Here is an 18,296-nt window from a genome sequence, read left to right as displayed (position 1 = left end):
AGACAGCAAAGTTTAGAATCGTGCAGGGCAAGTACATCAGAAAAAAAGCTAAAGAAAAAAAACTTAATAGGAACATTGAAAAATAAACAAGGATGTGTTAAGAGGACACTGGAGGAGGATTGGAAAATGTGCAAATAAGCAAAGAGTGAACACAGCAGTGTGGGTGTGGAGATGAAAAAGGGAGGGAAGGACAGGAGGATAAAGGGGATGTTCAGGTCTTTTCTGAGCAGTACGGGGTTTGGGTGGGATGACTGTGCATGCCAGCCCCCCCAATAATCCGCTACCTGGCATAGTTCATTCTTTTTATAGCCCTAACCACAGACAGATGCAGCACACTGAGACCCAGAACAGAGAGGACAAAATGTGGAGAAAAGAGGGGATAGTGTGTGGAAGGTAAAAGACAAAAACAAGAGAATCAGGTAGTGAGACAGCGCAACAATATGTACACAGACAGTACAAAATCCTGCCAAAGCGTTAGTAATGTTGGCTCAATTTGCCTAACCTAGTGGCTAATTTAACAAATTCTAGGTTGAATTAAAAAAAAACTTCTGCAGGAGTCTGAGAACATCCTCGGTGGTCTTTGCATCCGTTTCAAGATCGTTGTGGTTAATGCAGCATTAAAGTCCTACTTTTTTCCCCTTTCTCTGACCTCTTTTTGATGATGTTGACTACTTCTACGATTAGCACTTAACCACTACAAATGATCTTTCTAGTAATAGTTTTAGCACGCCTAACAAGGAGGCATTTTTTAATTGGGATTTTCTGTTGACATCTTTGACCACTCCCAGTTCCCTTTTACGTCTAGCTTGGTATCTGGCAGACCACTTCTGTAAGTGCATCTGTTGGGGGTAAAGCCTACACACACACACACACACACACAAGGTAAAAACTGGACCTAATGAGGGACAGCATTGGCTAGCTGTAACTGTGTCTGCTGGCTTGTAAACACATCTGCTGTGGGCGAGATAATGCCTTAGTAGCTATTTATAGAACTTAGTAGCTAGCTAGCTAGCATGCTAGAAGCGGCCCTAAGAGTTGTGGGACAAAATTAGCCCAGGACATTCAGCTAGACCAAGGCCACAGTCAGCTAGCACGCAAGATTGAAATAACTAACACAAAGTAGCTTGGTACAGGCAGTCACTAACTAGACAAATGCCGTTTGAAGACAACGCAATTTGCCCTTAACATGCTTAATTATTATACTGTGGGGAGGGGGTACTACTTCTGATCTTAACTATACACATTGCAGTAATTTGTTGTCTCTCTCTTTAAGTGGTCGTCTCTGAGTTGCAGTTGCCTTGGTCTTTCTTTGCATGTCTCTCTCTTCTCTTGTCTCATGCTCTATTCTTTCCATGTGTTCTTTCTCCGTCTCCTCCGCTTCATTTCTTTTCACTTAATGACATTGTAAAATAAATATATAAAAATCCAAGGCAAACTTCTCTTGGGGAGGGAAAGCTCTGAAAACCGCTTCAGATTGCTGAGGTTTGAGTGCTGAATCCCCATTTACGACATGCTGTTTTGTAACATTAGGCTAACAAGGCGCAGCGCCGTACATCTCACTAACAGAGCAGGTCAATTCAGTTTTTGAAGTGGTGTGAAACTTGTCTTTTGACTGCCGCTTCTTAGTAATGTTACCATTACCTGTCTGATAAATGTTTTAGACACACTGCTGTCTGCGCTTGTCTTTCAAGTTCCAGTGATGTCTTTGAATGGGTTCCACATGTGGATGTATATGTGTTAGCCAGGAGACCCATTCATGTTTTCAGGCAGTGCTTCTGGGAAGTCATTCCACACATGACTCTGCACTGGTGCAGCTGTTGGCTGAATCTTATGATACAATGCTGTTCTTGGTGCTGGAATTTTTCCACATTATAAGTGCTGGATTTGCGGGGAATCAATAAAAAAATAAAAAGCAAACAAATTATGCGCACACCACTCAAATTCAGACCCCGAGTAATCCTGAATATTTCTAAATAATTATATTTTTATAACAAAATAACTACAACTGACCTATAGAATGCACTTAAATGTGTTGTGTATGTCCATGTGTGTGTGTGTATGTATATATTAGAAAATAATGTTGATAAACAATTGCTATATTTTGAGAAGAAAAATAATAAAAACAAAACAAAAACAGGACTAGGCCTTTTTGTAAGAGTGGAGGCTTCCCACCAGCGGTGTGTGTCTGCGTGAAACACTGCAGTGCCATCTCATGACATGTGCAACTGCTCGAGATGAGTGGACCTCAGAGAAAAATGTGGCAATCTGTCAATCTGGACTGGCTGGATTTGAAAAATAATGCTTCAATCGTAACAAAAAGATACATTCCCTCTTTAAATTGGTGAAAGTAGCCTAGAAATGATAGATTGCTTATAGTTGATACAACTTGAAAAAAAAAAAACGCTGCTCAGTCAGCAGAATTCCTGTATGGCTAAACCCACTTTACTGAAATAGAACACCACTGGACCAGGAGGCCAGGAAAGGGGGCAAGTGTTGTAGTCTCTCAGAGTTGAGAAACGTTTGCACTGCCACACCCAGTCCTTGTAGTAGTGAACTAAAGTACAGTTTTAATGTATTGCACTTTAATCATGAGGGTTTCATCCGTTTAGGGCTTATATTATAAGATCAACTTGAATTCTGACGACATCATTAGTCACTGCTCATCACTGGTGCACAGCAATGATTGAAAAAGCCAGCTCAGTCGTGACTGATGGGATTAACGCGTGGCTTCTGATTGGCTGAGCTATGGAAACACTTTTGGGATTTGGGCATGCCACCAACAGCAGAACTGGTGATAGTATAATGGCTGTAAGAACAATATAGAATAGTCCCATTCACTTTAAGGATATGTTAAATAGTTGTGTTAGTGGTTTAACATTATATTTAAACATTACTACTAACCCTAATCCTAAATCTGACCTGGCTAACAATACCTACAATAGCTAGTTGGCAGAATGTAAAGCTACATCAGGTAGCAACAAGCCCAGCTAAAGGAAGCCAGTGCTAAGAAGTGACCATAACAATAAAATGGGTAGAAAAGATCATTGAACTGTTGGAACATTGAAATGGTGATTGTTGTAAGTTGTCATGGTGACGACATGCATCAGTGTGGCTCGGGAAACATCTTCCGGAGCAGTGGGGAGTAAAGAGGACAGTTAGAGCCAGGGTCAAACGGACTGCGATATATAACGATGACAGGGAAAGGATGGAGCATAATATTCTGTGAGTGTTAATACAGCATCTTCTAACAAAAAGGCAAATTGGAAAAGCTAGTAGCAGACACAAACATGTTGCACACCTCTCTCTGTGATGGAGAAAGTAAATGGTACTACATGTTTCCAAACTGGAGCAAAACTTTGTCACAAATTTGTCAACAGAAAATGCTGCCAGAACCCTTTTCATCAAATATAAGAGTAGATGGACAGGGTGACAGAGGAAGGGGGGGGGGGGGGGGGGGGGGGGGGGGGGGGAAGAACACCAACAGAAACAAATACCAACCTTCGTCCATAAGATTTCCAAATAAGGCTTTCGTCTTTTCTTGAAATGTTGGGACCTCTGAAAAAGGGGAAACACAAAAGACAACACATAAGGTAAACAACACGACTTTGGGGACAGAGCCAGAAAGTACTGTACATACCAACTAATCACACCACAACAGTACACCTGCAACAACCATGAAGTAACAGCGAGTAAAATACACAGTACTCTGGCCAGTGAATGAAGATGTTAGTTTACCACAGAGGGATGGCCTGGTTCAGTTGTTACTGACAGTGGGTATTGCACATGCCCGAGTCAGTTCACATATGAAGCAGATCAGATTTACACAATAACAGTCTAATGTTTAGGGTAACCATGTCTGCTGTGCCAACCGGCTGGAAGAGACCAGGAAAAGGCGCTGCCCCTCTTGTGCACTTCCATAGGCGCATTCAAGGCATTTAAGGCACTTACTGCGCTGCTAATGCAATATACATTAGACTAGACTTCTGAAGTAATTCCTAATGTGCGGTCTGTTGGCTCCACACTGGTTTCCCAGTCTGATGATTCTTATATTTTACACAGCAGATGAAGTTGTTGAGTTAAACTTTGCGGCTCCTATGCGGCTGATGCATCACTTTCCAGAAGTGATCGTACAGCTGGCTGAACTCTGTTTCCTACGCCAATATTAATGCTATTAATGATCCAGGGATCTGACACCTGACGGGCTATGATTCTTTCGGACTTCTGTAAATTGAATAATTAGCCAATGTAATATCGCCGACCTCAAGTAACTACGATGGTACGTTATAAAAAAAAAAAAAGGCAAGATTGCCCAACTTTAGTTGATATTAGGGCTGTGCAATTAATTGAATTTCGGTTTCGGTTTCGATTTCGGCTCCCAACGATTATCAAAATAGTACAACAGAGTAAAAACGATTATTTTGCCATGTTCTGTTTTGTAATTTCCTCGTGTGTTCTGAATGGCGCGCCCGCACACACGTCATGCGCACATCCGCCCCTCCCGAAGCCAAACGCAGCTCCTACACTGTCAGGGAGGCAGGTCGCGTGCATCTTACCCGCTGGAATTTAAAAACTTAGCGAGAGTAAAGATGGCAGAAGGAGGGCAGCCACAGCAGCGTTTGGTAAGCAAAAAAGGCAAAACCAACTCCGTTGTCTGGGAACAGTTGGGCTTCGAGGAGTCCGACGACGAGCAGAAACATGCTACGTGCAAGATTTGCTACATGGTAGTGGCTGCAAGTAAAGGAAACACCTCGGCTTTCAAAACTGGCAAGAGAATACCTCTTCATTCCAGCTCCAAGTTCCTCTTCAGAGAGGGTCTTTTTAGTACAAGTGGAAACATTGTCACCTGCTTGCGTTCATCTCTTAAACCAGATAATGTTAACAGATTGGTGTTTCTGGCTAGAAACATTTAAGAGATTATTTTAGTAACCCTACTAACATGGTAATTTAAATAATTTTGTTGTCTTAAGTTAACTTATTTGCTGTTAATGCTGGGGCCTGATGATGGGCCAGCCTTTTATATTCGTTAATTGAGATGCTGGAATTTGTTTATATTTTGCCAAAATGTTGCCTACTTGTTTTAAAGAGATTGTGGAAGTAAATACAGGGAATAAATACTTTTATACTTTGATTTGAAATTTATATTTATATTTATTTTAATAGTTCAAAAAGTACAATACATGTTCAATGTTTTAAGAATTGTTGAAAGGTGTCTTTTTATTAAATGCAACACGTTTCCAAAGTCATGTGAAATAATCATGTTACATAATCGTGATTTCAATATTGACCAAAATAATCGTGATTATGATTTTTCCCAAAATCGAGCAGCCCTAGTTGATATGCTCACTTTAGACCACATAGCTGCCATCCGCCCGAGAAGATATCATCCAGTCCTTAGTGTATTGCATATCTGTCATTTAAATATAAACTTTACAAAGCCGTGTTAATTAGCTATGTTTTAGCAAAATACCCATCACCACTTTTGCAGCCACTGAAACCACAGCATAGCACACAGTAACTAGGGGTACAGGATTCAGAAAATGTCACTATTCAATATTGATTATTCAGGCTCACGATTTGATTAAAAAACAATTTTCAATTTTAAAAAACGATTCAGAGTATGAAGATGTAGTTTCTTTTCCCATGTGGTAGTATTAACGCTATTACAAAAAAAACTATCTGTATATCTTGAATCAGTAGAACTTTAATCCATTCATAAATATAAATCAATTTTTTAGCACACCCCTAATAGTTACGTAGTATACCAGCTGCAGAGAAACTTTTCTCCACTTATACAACCATAAACAATGGCATTATTTTACGTGAAAAAAATGCGGCTACACTGATTCTACAACCGTGACAGAGCACTGAAATACCGGTATTGAGTCTGAAGTGGTAAACACAAATCATAACACTTCTAAATTCACAATCTGGCCCTGGTTTCAAATGCATACGTAGTCCACAGTATAAAATCCCGGTTACAATGTTTTGACATTTGACACAATTCAAAACAACGTGTCCGTGTGTACACCATGAACAGAAAGAGATCACCAGCTTCCTCTCTCCACTTGTAACACCGTTTCTAAAAACAACACAGCAGGTAAACCTAGCAGACAGAGAGTGTATATTCTATCAGCGTGGACCTGCATGTCTTCCTTAGTCAATTTGTAGTTAGAAAAACCGAAAACAGGGCATTGCTTTAAGAAGCTAAAATAGTCAAATCATGTGACTGAGGCAGCAATGCAAGTAAGGTGGAGCCAATGTAAACAATACCCAATTTATAAACCATGCTTGTTTTACATGATGACAGGGCATCCTCATAGAAATATGGAGAGAGTTTCCAATTAGGAACATTAAAAGGAGGCATCTTTGCCATGTACATGGATTAATCCAACTTCAGCAACTTTGTGTTGCACTGGGAAGGCAGTGATTCCAATAGAAACCCAATGGCTTGAAGTAGTTTTAGTACATTTTTTTTTTTTTTTTTTTACACATAGCAAAAATTGTTTACCATGAGCATGAAGGCAATAAATCAAGTTTGAGCTAAAAGCTATAGTGCACAACTATTTTATCTTAATAAAATTACTAGGGCTACACGATTAAATCGCAATCTCACTGTGATTACACAACCGTGCAATTTAAGTAAACAAAAAGGTGTGCTGTGTGCGTGACTCTGTGTGTGTGTGTGTGTGCGTGAGTGTGTGTGTGTGGCTGTGTGTGTGTGTGTGTGTGTACTGCTGTTAGAGATGGTCTTTCTGTTGTATGTTTTTACTCATTTTGTTAAGCACTTTGGATACCTGCTGGTTGTTGTAAAGTGCTATATAAATACATTTTGATGGATTGATTGATTGATTGATGGTTGGATACCATTTTTTGCTTCCCGATACAGATTCTGACACCTGAACTTGCGTATCGGCCAATACCAATTAATGATCCGATACCAGTGTGTCATATGTTTTATCATGTTTTAACAACTGTACACTACTATCCCTGTATGGATGGGATAGGATTTTGTTGTCGGTCTGGCGCAGGTTAAACTCTTTGTGAAACATGAACAGACAAACAAATGCCACAGGACTCTTATTATTGAGTTTGTTTCTATTCCAACGGAAAAAGAACAAACTACTTTAACGGGGCTTTTCTTTAGGACTTTATTATTAAGTGGTATGGATCGGTGCATGAACTCCATTACATCCCGACACTAAGCGTTTTAGGCAGTATCAAAGGCGATACCGATACTGGTATCAGAACATCACTAACTGCAGTGACATGTGGAAACCCTTCTCTTTACGGAGAGTGTTATCGACAGACTAAGCCACAATGTCTGAAACTTGTTTTATTCAGCGTTTATTCAACTCACTTGAAATTGTCTTAGCCATATCTTTCCCCTCTTGCTTCCCCCTCACACAGCCGCTACGCTAAGTCCGACACAGCTCACCGGCGGTGTCCCTCTCACCGGCGGCGTCCCTCTCGTAGCTTGCTTCACCACTTAGGCACTGTCGTCACTCAACGCACCTGCCGCTCTCGCTCGCACTCTCACTGGTGCCTGGATTTATGCTTCTGTGTGAATCTACATGAAATCTGACCTCTGAATTATGCTATGGATGTATTAAGCTATAGAGTCGTAACATTATCCACTAAAGATATGGTGAATCAGTCTGGTTGGGCAGTAGAGCGCGTGTTGCGTAAGGTTACGTGAGTATCAGAAGTGTAGGGGGGGTTCAGAGTATGCAAACTTTAATTTATGTTAAAGGTTGTACAAATAATATTTTGTAACTTCACCACCAGTTATTATACATCACATGTCCTAAATGTCATTGTTTATAAGGACATACAAAAAGTATCTCAATAAGAATTTGTATTCCTTATTTGTTGCATTTATTTTATTTAGCAAAGCACAATGTCCATTTTGAAAAGATTGCTTTCTGACATTTAGTTCTGTAAAAAAAATAAATAAATAGATAAAGTAAATAAAAAGTATTGCGCTTTTTGTTTACATTTCTTTTTATGCTTATTGACCTTTTTTTGTTCAAGTTGAAACTTCCACATAGTTGTCAACGCTGTTATGGTAGTAAACACCGACATTACTCTGTTGATAACCTATGGTTTCAGCTGTGCTTATAAACAAACATAACAATGTGCAAGCACCACTAGCCTTTAGATCAGAGCCGCTACGCTACACGTTTAAGGGGTTTCATTTTAGGATCCTGTTAAAATACAGCATTCAAAAAAATAGTTTACTAAAAGAATGATTTTAAAGTGAAGATTTCTAAACATTCCGCTGTCAAAAAATGAGGTCTTAAAAATATCAGAAAAATATCAAATTGTTGTTTCAAACATAGGTCTCAGCCAAGAATTTCATAATTAGTGCATCCCTAAAAATCGGCTTTAAGTTTCTATCCCTCAAATGCAGCTGGGAGCTAATTTCAATTTCCTGGGATGATAAAGACGTCTGCCTAGTAGGGTTGCGGGTTAATACGGTATACCGCTGTTGTCTTTAAAAAAATTTTTTTTTTAAAAAGCAACGTTGTGTTTCAATGCACTGAAATATGAGACAAGGATTAACTATTAAATATAATTCTATTCATTCTTTAAAAAAGAAGACAGCTTTGAATTCATTCACATACACATCGTGTCCATAAAAAGGGCAAACCATTATAACGGGACACAAAAGTTCTTGTGTTACGTTAGTCCCCTCTCCCTTTCTGGAGCGTGCAGGAGACAGGACACGCGGTGATTACACCACAGTAGGACGTTACTGCCTGTGCCATGTCAGACATTAACACTCACCAAATGCAGGGTCGGGCCAACACACACACACACCAGCCACTACCTCTTCTCCCGGTTTACTGGCTGCTAACGTTTGACTCAGACTAATCAACAAGCTAGTAACAATCATTCACCGGTGTTGATGTTTTATGCATTGTCGGAAACATGCAGCCACTTCCATGAAACCGCTTGGGGGACTGACAAAAGTCCACAGCGGCCCGCGGCGTGTATGTCCGAGTCTGTCAGTAGGTCGTCAGCTACGTGTCTGCCTGGTATACTCTGACGGCCGTTTTAACTCTCTGGTCTTCGTCAACACAGTTTCATGTGTCACGTAGCTCTCCACAAGCAGAAAAAAGGAGGAGCTTAAAACATAACTTGCTGGTTCAAAGTTAGGACTAAACAATTAGTACGCAGTTAATAGATTGTATACCCTATTTACATTTTTATTATGAAAAAGACGTTTTAAAAAACAATTGTCAAATCCCCCCAAAAAATTATTCTTGTTCATTTATTGTTACCAAAAAAGAACATTGCAGGCTGCATTGATTAAATAAAAATGTAGAATAAATTGATTCCTTTAGTATTTGTGTGTATCAAATTGTTGGATCTCAGCAGGGGCGGAGGGTTGACTTTTTGGACCTCTTGCACTTTAATTTGAATACTCCTGTTCTACAATATTGAAAAACAAAAACTAGAGTGAATCCCAAAATTCAAAACCTAAAACCAACACAATGAACAAATATCTAATTACTGAATATTTGGGTCCAGTAATATTGCAACTAATGATGATCATTATTATTCAGTGACTATGTTTACATGCACATAATATTCCGTTTTTTGCCCGTGTTTTGAAGGAGAAGATTTTTTTTCCGACTAAGATGTTTGCATGGATAATGAAAGTGAACATTCCACCAATATTGACATTTACCCGTTTACATGTAGCCATGCAAAACATGTTTTCCAGCAGTGGCGGACTTGTTGGACCGTGCGAACACAGCCTCCCTCTTTCATTCCTTCAACCAGTTTCTTGAAAAGGTTGACGTAGCGATGTGTGCGCATATCGAAAAAACCTGATGACATCCAAGTATTTGATCATGTTTAAAAGTAGCCGTGTTTTTCCTTCTTATCTTGCAAACTGTTGGCTGGTTGGTTTGTGTACAGCAACCATAGCAAAGCGCGGAGCTGACAGTGAACGGTAAACAGGCAAGAGGCTGTAAAACGTGGTGTGAACTGCGGTAAAAACCCAGATTGAGATGCATATTCCGAATAGGCTGTATACAGTGGCTTGAGAAAGTTTACACACCAAGGCAAAAGTTGATTAAAAAGGAGAATAAAAAAAATTTCTCTTGGAAATTGATCATAATGCCCTAATTAAAGAAAAATTAAGAAACGCCAACCTTTAAAAAAAAAAAAAAAAAAAGACATCAATATTCTTTGTGAATGAATAGTAATTAAATAAATGTTCTTCCTTAAAATACATAGGGCATAAGTATACACCCCCCTATGTTAAATTCCCATAGAGGCAGGAAGATTTTTATTCTTTAAAGGCCAGTTATTTCATGGATCTAAGATACTACGCATCCTGATAAAGTTCCCTTGTCCTTTGGGATTAAACCCCCCCCCCCCCCCCCCCCCCCCCCCCCCCCCCCCCCCCCCCCCCCCCCCCCCCCTTGGCATGGGATACATTCCATAGGATCATCTCTCAATGCAAATCAAACAAGCTATTTAGCCAACTGAAATAACACCATGCCAAGGGAGCTTTAATGCATAACAGCTGGATCCGTGAAATAACTGGCCTTTAAAAATAAAAACGTGCCTGCTTCTATGGGAATGTAACATAGGGGTGTGTCTACTTATGCCCCTGTATTTTAAGGAAGAACATTTATTTATGTACACTACATTAATTCACAAAGAAAATTGGTGTCTTTAAAAGGTTGGAGTTTCCTAAATGTTTTGAATTAAGGCATTAAGATCAAGATTTTTTTTTATTCCTCTTTTTAAATCAACTTTAGCATGGGTGTTTAAACTTTCTCAACCCACTGTACATGTCCAAAGAATGCCTCTAAAACCCAAATGATACCGGAATATCCCATGTCTTAATCGGAAAATGCTATATTCGGAAAAAGGCCTTACTCAGAATACCAAACTGACCTGTATCAAATTCTGAATATTGTCATATTCAGAATAATAGTGGAATATTGGTGTGCATGTAAACATACTATATGTTGATTAATCGGTTGTTTATTTGTCAATTAGTTGTTTGGTCACCTTTTCCCAATGTCCAAGGTGACGTCCTCCTCAAACGTCTTCGTCTACAACTCAAAGATATGCAGTTTACTGTGATACAGGTGTGATGAAATTAGTAAATATTCACATTTAACCAGCTGAATTCAACCATTGTTCTTTCTTAAAATAACAACCCAATGTATCAAGTATCAAACTAGTTGGTGACTAACTTCTCTAGTCACAAGTCTATTAACCGGTTGGAAAATGTCCACACCGTGGCATCCTTAGCCTGCAGCAAGCGTCAAAATTCCTAAGACAAACACCACGAGACGCATGTTGACATACAGGCACCTTCAGTAGACCCCTTCAGCACTACACACAGAGGAACAGATACAAAAAAATGCAAACATTTCCTGAGACAGCAAATTCTATACTGAAGCCAAGAATGGTGAGAAATAAAACAAAAAAGAAAAACACAAAAGGGAGCAAAAAACCAATACCAAGGAAGGAAGGACGGGTAGCATACAACGGAGGGAAAAGATAAGCTACAGTGAAGAGGATATGGAAGAAGACTGGAGACAAATGAAGAAAACAAGCAGGGCTTCAACACAAACATGCCATTCTTTGTGCTCAACTTCTAGCACAGGCGCATGCGCACACAAACCCCCCCCCCCCCCCTTGCTTAAAGAGTCTTCTGTACTCACAAGACAAGCTATTCAACACACATTCTGTCACAACACACAGGACGTACGCACTTTTGTTAGCCAATCTCCCTGAACATAAAGCACCAAGGTATCAACCTCACACAGCCAAAGCTACGGTCCGACTGTGCACAGGAATTTACGACATTTTACATCACCTTGGCTGCAGCTACGAGGAAAGTTGCACATAACATAATAAGGTACTGAGGAGAAATGGGTTTAATGTGTAAAGGTTTCCAGAAGTAAGTGCGCTTTCATGTGCATTACATTTTGAAGAGCTCATTCACCTTTAGTCCTGTGCATGCTCCTCGTGGCTACACATGAGAAGAGTCGGAACAAGGAATTCCAGGGCGGAGCTTGCAGTGCTACGCTAGCTGGCTTTGGTTTCACTTGGACCAGAGACATAGGAGTAGAGCACTCACACAGCCCATCAACACCATATTTCTCTGGTCTTTTCCAAGGAAACCACACTGTTTTGTGGTGAGTTTTGGCCAGCGGCAACAGAGGATCACATCTGTGTCCAGACAAGGACAAATAGTAGCTCAATACCCAGAAAAATAATAGCCCATGAGGGGATTGGACCGGAGGACACCGGAGTGTCTATGTCCATGGAATCCAACAAAACTACAAAAAAACAACAACTCCAAAGTCCCTAAGTCAGTGGAACTACAAGAAACACTGGCGTTCAGCAGACATGCCTATCCAGCCAAACCCGGTGCCAAAATGAAAAAATAAAAACACCACAGTGCTTTTGCTGCAGCACAGAGAAACTCACGGTTTGCTTTCTGTTAAACTGAAAGCCTTGCACAGTCAGCCAGCCAGCCTGTTAGCAGTTTGTTGGCGTGGTGGACCTGCCACTCCCTGGCTCCTCCCAAACAGCCACTAGGAACTTAAAGTAACATGTGTTAAGCCAAGTCACTGCAGACGTAACGCTGAATGAATTATCCTTTTTTTTCTCTTTTTTTTTTTTAAGTTCCACCTTTTTATTTCCTTGTGCCAGATCTTTAGGGACCAGGGCTGCTTTTAAAAGATATATCCTCTTCCAAAACAATTTCCCAAACTTGCGGGTTTGCAGCACAATTCCCACAGCAAACGAGGGGCTGAACTGTACCAAAAAAAAAAAAAAAGAAATGTATGGTTTTAAAGAGTTGGTGGAAGAATAATCCTTTGCCGATTGGAAAACAAAGCCCTGCTCTCTCTTGCTTTCCCGGTGGAAGAGGAGAGGGTTGCAGCTGAAATGAAAAGGAGGGAAAGTCCCAAACAAAGTAACTCTCCCTCTGCCTTTTTCTCCTCTGTGTTTTTTTCCCCCCATTTAAGCCATGCTCTGTGTGTCCCCTGGAGTGTGGTAGGTGTCACTGCTGCTGGGTGTGTTTGCAAGACGGAGAGAAGCTAAGCCGGCATCCAATGTCAGTCCAAACAGAGCATGCTCACTCACACCCTTCCCCTCTTGGCGGCTCCCTAACCAAACACATTCCCCTTCTTCTCCACAACACATCATTTCTCTTTCACACAGACTAGGACTTGATTCTTACAAATTGTGTTTGCCCTTCATGTCTTTGCGCGCCCCCACCCCCCACTCCATTTTCCTCTCTCCCCCATACTTTCTTGCATGCTTCCCCTGCACCGAGCCTACATATTTTGCCTTCCCTTTTCCTCGACAGCCATTCTTGCGCTTGTTTTTTTTTTTCCCTCTCTGCCCCCTCCCTCCGCCCGGCTCTGTGGTTGTGCAAGTCTCAAATTTCAGCCTCGTCTGGCTGGAGGCTGCACCACCAGCTGCCCTCATTGACACCATACCTTACTGCTTTTTCTTTTCATTTATTCCATCTATTGACTTCCCCTCTCAGTTTGCCGCCATGTAATAGGAGAACGTATCACATTCAATAACTTCACACCGTGGAATTTGAAAAATGTGTAAAAACTCTGGGAAGGTGGTGCGTTACCACCAAGATCAGACATTTGCAAAATTACAGATTCGACACAAAGGATTTTCAGATCAAAACAATGGGACGTATTCATCATATCTATCCCATTTTGAGGTACCTGAGAAATGACAAAGAAAGTACCAAAACAAACACAAAGACACCAAGACCTTGACAAAAACAATCCCTGCTGCTATTTGGTATTTAAAAAAACTTGACATTTGGAGATTTCTGCAAAAAATTTGATGGTGAGCAATGTGCTTCTAAAAACTACTTAGCAACCCCCGTTACTATCAATATACCCAGGGAAGCCATGTATCCTCACCTCATGAGGCTGGGATTATCCTAGAGGTCACAACAGGTCAATTTATACAATGATAAAAAGGTTTCCAAAAATGCTCTCACTAAATTGAAATACCTACTTTGACTAACAGCATAATATATTTACACTGCATATGAAAAACTACCTGGAGATTGCCCAAACTGCATGGGGTTAGCCTAAAGTGGGCATGTGTGTGTGAAGGAGCCACTCATGGGTAACCCATGAAATAGGCTTGTCTGATCTCTGTTTTCAAATCAACAAAGAAGGACCTCGTCTAAAGTCAATAACGCAGCGTTTCATTGTTATTTTAACAGCACATTAGTAACATGCACCCAGGCTAGTGCACAGTACACGCACACACGCAATTAAAATTGGAAATATTACAATGTGAAATAGTATTAGGATATTATCTGCTCTACAACTACACTGGCGCACTGACCCTTTCCCTCCACTGTTGAGCTAGCAAAAGCGGATTTGTACTACAGCCCGACCGATAAGGAATTTTTAAAGCCGATACAAATATTTGGTTAATGAAAAATCCGATATGCTAATATATCGGCCGATATACCTTCTTTTTTTTTTATAATCCCCAAACGCGTAACAAAAATGTTAACAGATTAACATTAGTTATTTATGGGCACCCAGATGGCTCAGTTGGTAGAGCGGGTGCCCATGTATAGAGGTTTGCTCCTCGGCGCAGCCGGCCCGGGTTCGGATCCGGCCTGCGGCCCCTTGCTGCATGTCGCTCCCCCTCTCTCTCCCCTTTCGTGTCCTCAGCTGTCCTGTCAAATAAAGGCCTAAAATGCCCCCAAAATTAAAAAAAAAAAACATTAGTTATGAGTTCGCACTAAAATATGATGATTTGTTTAGTCAGATCAGAGGAACATCAAATGGACTGTATATAGCGCTTTTACATAGTACAGGAACCATTCACACACACATTCATACACTGTGGCCGAGGCTGCCTGTTGTAGGTAGACGTCGCTGTGTAGTCGTGAGCAGGTGTAAACACTCAGAATGAGTCGGAGATTAGGTTGAAAAGATTTTTATTTATTTCCCAATTAAGGTCGGAGGCAACATAGAGACACCAAAATTAACACACTTATGGGAAGAAAACACACTTCCAAGAAAATAAAAAAAAGGTAATTCACAGTGCAGTCTAAACAACTATCACATAAATTAAGAATACAACTGTTAACTAAATTGACCTTAAATCAAGTCACTACACTGAGGGCATCCAACAATCTTGCAAGATTATTATCACCAGTAATGTTTGTGAAATAATGGTATGTTTTAAACAAAATAAAAAAAATTGATGTTTGCAGCTATAGCATATATAATCACTGCAGTATTGTATGTTAAATGTGTCACACAAAAAAAAAAAACTACGGGAAAACTACAGGATTACTGTGGGGGAATTGAAGAATGACTAGGTTAACAGATGTTTTGAATCTCATGTGATAATCATCCGAACATACCAACACTCTAAACAAATATCCAGGCAACATTTAGGATCAGTCTTTGAGAGCTAACAAAGGTAGCGTCTAGCTACCGTGACGGCAGGAGCTAAAATAGGCAGCGCCTCGCTACCACGACGACAGCCACGCGCTCCATCAAGGGCAACTCCGTGTTCAGGGTCTTGAACAACAACACTATAAAAAATAAAAATAAATGCAGATACCAATAGTTTGGGAAATGCCTAATACCGGCTGATAATCGGTCAGGCTCTAATTCATACACGCCCAAAACACACCTGTGCCAGGTGCTTCTTGCTTAGATCGTTAAAATAGGGCCCCAGATGTAAGGTGCATGAAAAAAAGGGCGGGCAAACTCCTTTGTTATTAACGTTAAGGATTTCACTTGTGCTGATTAATGTGGCTTAGCCGCCAGCTGAGCCGCATTAATTTAACGACTTATCGCTACACCAGAAAAATAGCAGGGCGCAGATTCTAGATATTAAAGTTTTGATAGTAAGATAAATCGCTTTAAACTATGAATAGGAAAACCCAATCACAGATTGATCCAATCGCCACTCAGCACAAGCCTACTAGGGATGTGGGGAACAAATTATACAGCATAGCAATATTGTCCGTGTCAATACTGTCTCGATACACAGACGCAAAGTATCAATCTTTAATATTTACTGCATGTGTTGGTCAGTTTGTCTGCTTTACAATCCCATTTTGCAGCAATAAAATTAAACTGAGATGAGCAAACAGAAATGTATCTTTTTGGAGATAGAATTTGAAATTGGGAAAAACTTCTGAAGTTGGAAAAAAGGTGATACGTTGCAACGTATCTCAGAATATTGCAACATTTAAAACTGCAATAATATATCGTGCTATAAGTATCGTGATGATATAGTATCGTGAGGCCTCTGGTGAGTGATCCACCCCTAAAGCCTACCACCGAACCCTTTGTCCTTATATCTGGACTGAGAGGTCACACGACCTGCTAAGGCCCCTAAAACGTTCGGCCAGGCCTGCTAGCGGCTCGTCGGAATGGCAAGGGGTTAACTTGTTACTCTAATCGTTCTAGCTGTGAAAAATCTCCCCCCCCCCCCCCCCCCCCCCCCCCCCCCCCCCCCTCGGCTCCTTTCTTTCAGACTCACTCTCCTGCACACACTCTGGCTCCCTCCCCCTCCCTATACATACACACACACACACACACACACACACACACACACACACACACACACACAAAACTGATCTAGCCAGGAAAAGAAGCCTAAGTAAAACCAAAACATCACTGTAAGCCAGAATCTGTCAGCAGGAGATAAAGCGATAGCTAGCTTGTGACATACAGAAAGACTTTGGCCCTGTTCAAACATAGCATTAAAATACATCTTGTGTGCTTCAATCATAAACAGTCTAACAATTCATGGTCCACAACACTGTCATTAAAAGGTGCCTATTTTGAAACCACCACACAGTTGCACTACCACCCTTAAAAACTGCAAAGTAGTGAATTAAAGTCCTTTACTCCTCCTTGAAAAAAGTAAATGACAGAGAATGACCGTTCACTAGGCCTGCATGATTCGGGGTAAAATACGATTCACAATTATTTTGCTTAGAATTGAGGTCACGATTCTCTGCCACGATTTCGTTGACCACGACAAAACAAGACGGCAGTACCAAAAAAAAGGTTATTATAGTTTTGCATTTTTTGTTAGTTTTTCATTTCATTTTGACTTGTTTTCAAATTCAGTTTAGTTTTAAAGCGGGTTTGCTAGTTTTCTTTCGGTACTGCCATGAGGCCAAATTATTCTGAGTGGCCCACCACTGCTATAGGTTTATAGCGGAAATACTGTAACTGATAGTATCAAATCGGGGAAAATTAGCAGTGTGATGAGACATTGAGCTCACGAGACGAGGTTGAATTAATGAGTTTGAAATAGAGAAGATTTTAACACCGTTTCAAAAGAAAACTTCAATGAATAAATAAGATGCAAGAGAAACATTTTCCCTTTAGCCACTCAAAAGTCACAAAATGAAAATCTTCTCCCTGTATTACTAACTATTGCCATTACTTATTCCATATTCGGTGGAGAAATCTCATTGTGTAAACATTTTGTGAAAGCACCAATAGTCAACACATACAACATCGTTGCGGTATCGATAGGAAGCATTTGCTCAGAAATATTGCGATATTTGATTTGCTCCATATAGCCAAGCCCTACCATCTAAGAGGAACACTGCTGCACTCCTTCTGCTCTATTTTTTTTACTATCATTACACTACATCTGTTCCCATTATCATTAGACAATTCAAAATTTAATGCAGTCAGAAATCCCGCAGCAAAAAAAAACAAACTGCTGTGACACACACACACACACACGCCAAATGTGTGTTATTAAAGGGGCCGGGCTGCGGCTACAACAATGAGCCATCTGGACCATGCAGCAGTTCATCACCAGGGACACAAACACTTCATCACCTACAGCCAGGGGTTCACAAAGGGGAAGAGAGTGGATAGACAGGGAAACTAATTATTTACATCTTCACACTTTGGCAATGCAAGTGTCATGCTAATAAAGCATTACTGAATTGAAATTAAAGGGAGTAAGAGACAAGCGTGATGTTTAAAGCTCGCCTTGGCGGGGAGGCTGTAAAACACGCTAGGAAAGAGTTGAGCACAAGCCGATATTACCATATGAAATGACTGCTGCTGTTACTCCCACTGACAGCCCGGCTTGTACCAATAGTGTGTTCCATTTACCTCGGGAATCGGAAGCCGTAGCTGGGAATGACGTCACACCAGAGTTGAATGCGTTCCATTTACAAGTCAAATTTTTAGTTTTCATTGGCTCTAGCAAGGTTACCCATTGTCATCAAAACCTGTTGATAAATAGGGATATCTCAG

General features: G+C 40.6%; 1 protein-coding gene across 3 annotated transcripts in view; it reads right to left on the bottom strand.

Moving 5' to 3' along the window:
- siah1 (siah E3 ubiquitin protein ligase 1) overlaps positions 1 to 18,296 on the bottom strand; it is a 33,472-nt gene that overhangs the window by 4,271 nt on the left and 10,905 nt on the right. For 2 of the 3 annotated variants that reach the window (XM_034878164.1, XM_034878165.1), the window contains one exon: positions 3,499 to 3,555. In XM_034878164.1, the coding sequence (XP_034734055.1) occupies positions 3,499 to 3,508 (10 nt within the window). In that variant the 5' untranslated portion in view covers positions 3,509 to 3,555. Of the gene's footprint in view, positions 1 to 3,498; positions 3,556 to 11,980; positions 12,240 to 18,296 lie in introns of those variants that run through there. The other variant, XM_034878162.1, reaches the window with a different exon arrangement.

This window comes from Etheostoma cragini, chromosome 8 (assembly GCF_013103735.1).
Source record: "Etheostoma cragini isolate CJK2018 chromosome 8, CSU_Ecrag_1.0, whole genome shotgun sequence".
Taxonomy (NCBI): domain Eukaryota; kingdom Metazoa; phylum Chordata; class Actinopteri; order Perciformes; family Percidae; genus Etheostoma; species Etheostoma cragini.
The sequence above is the reverse complement of the archived record's forward strand: the minus strand, read 5'-3'. Positions and strand labels throughout refer to the sequence as shown.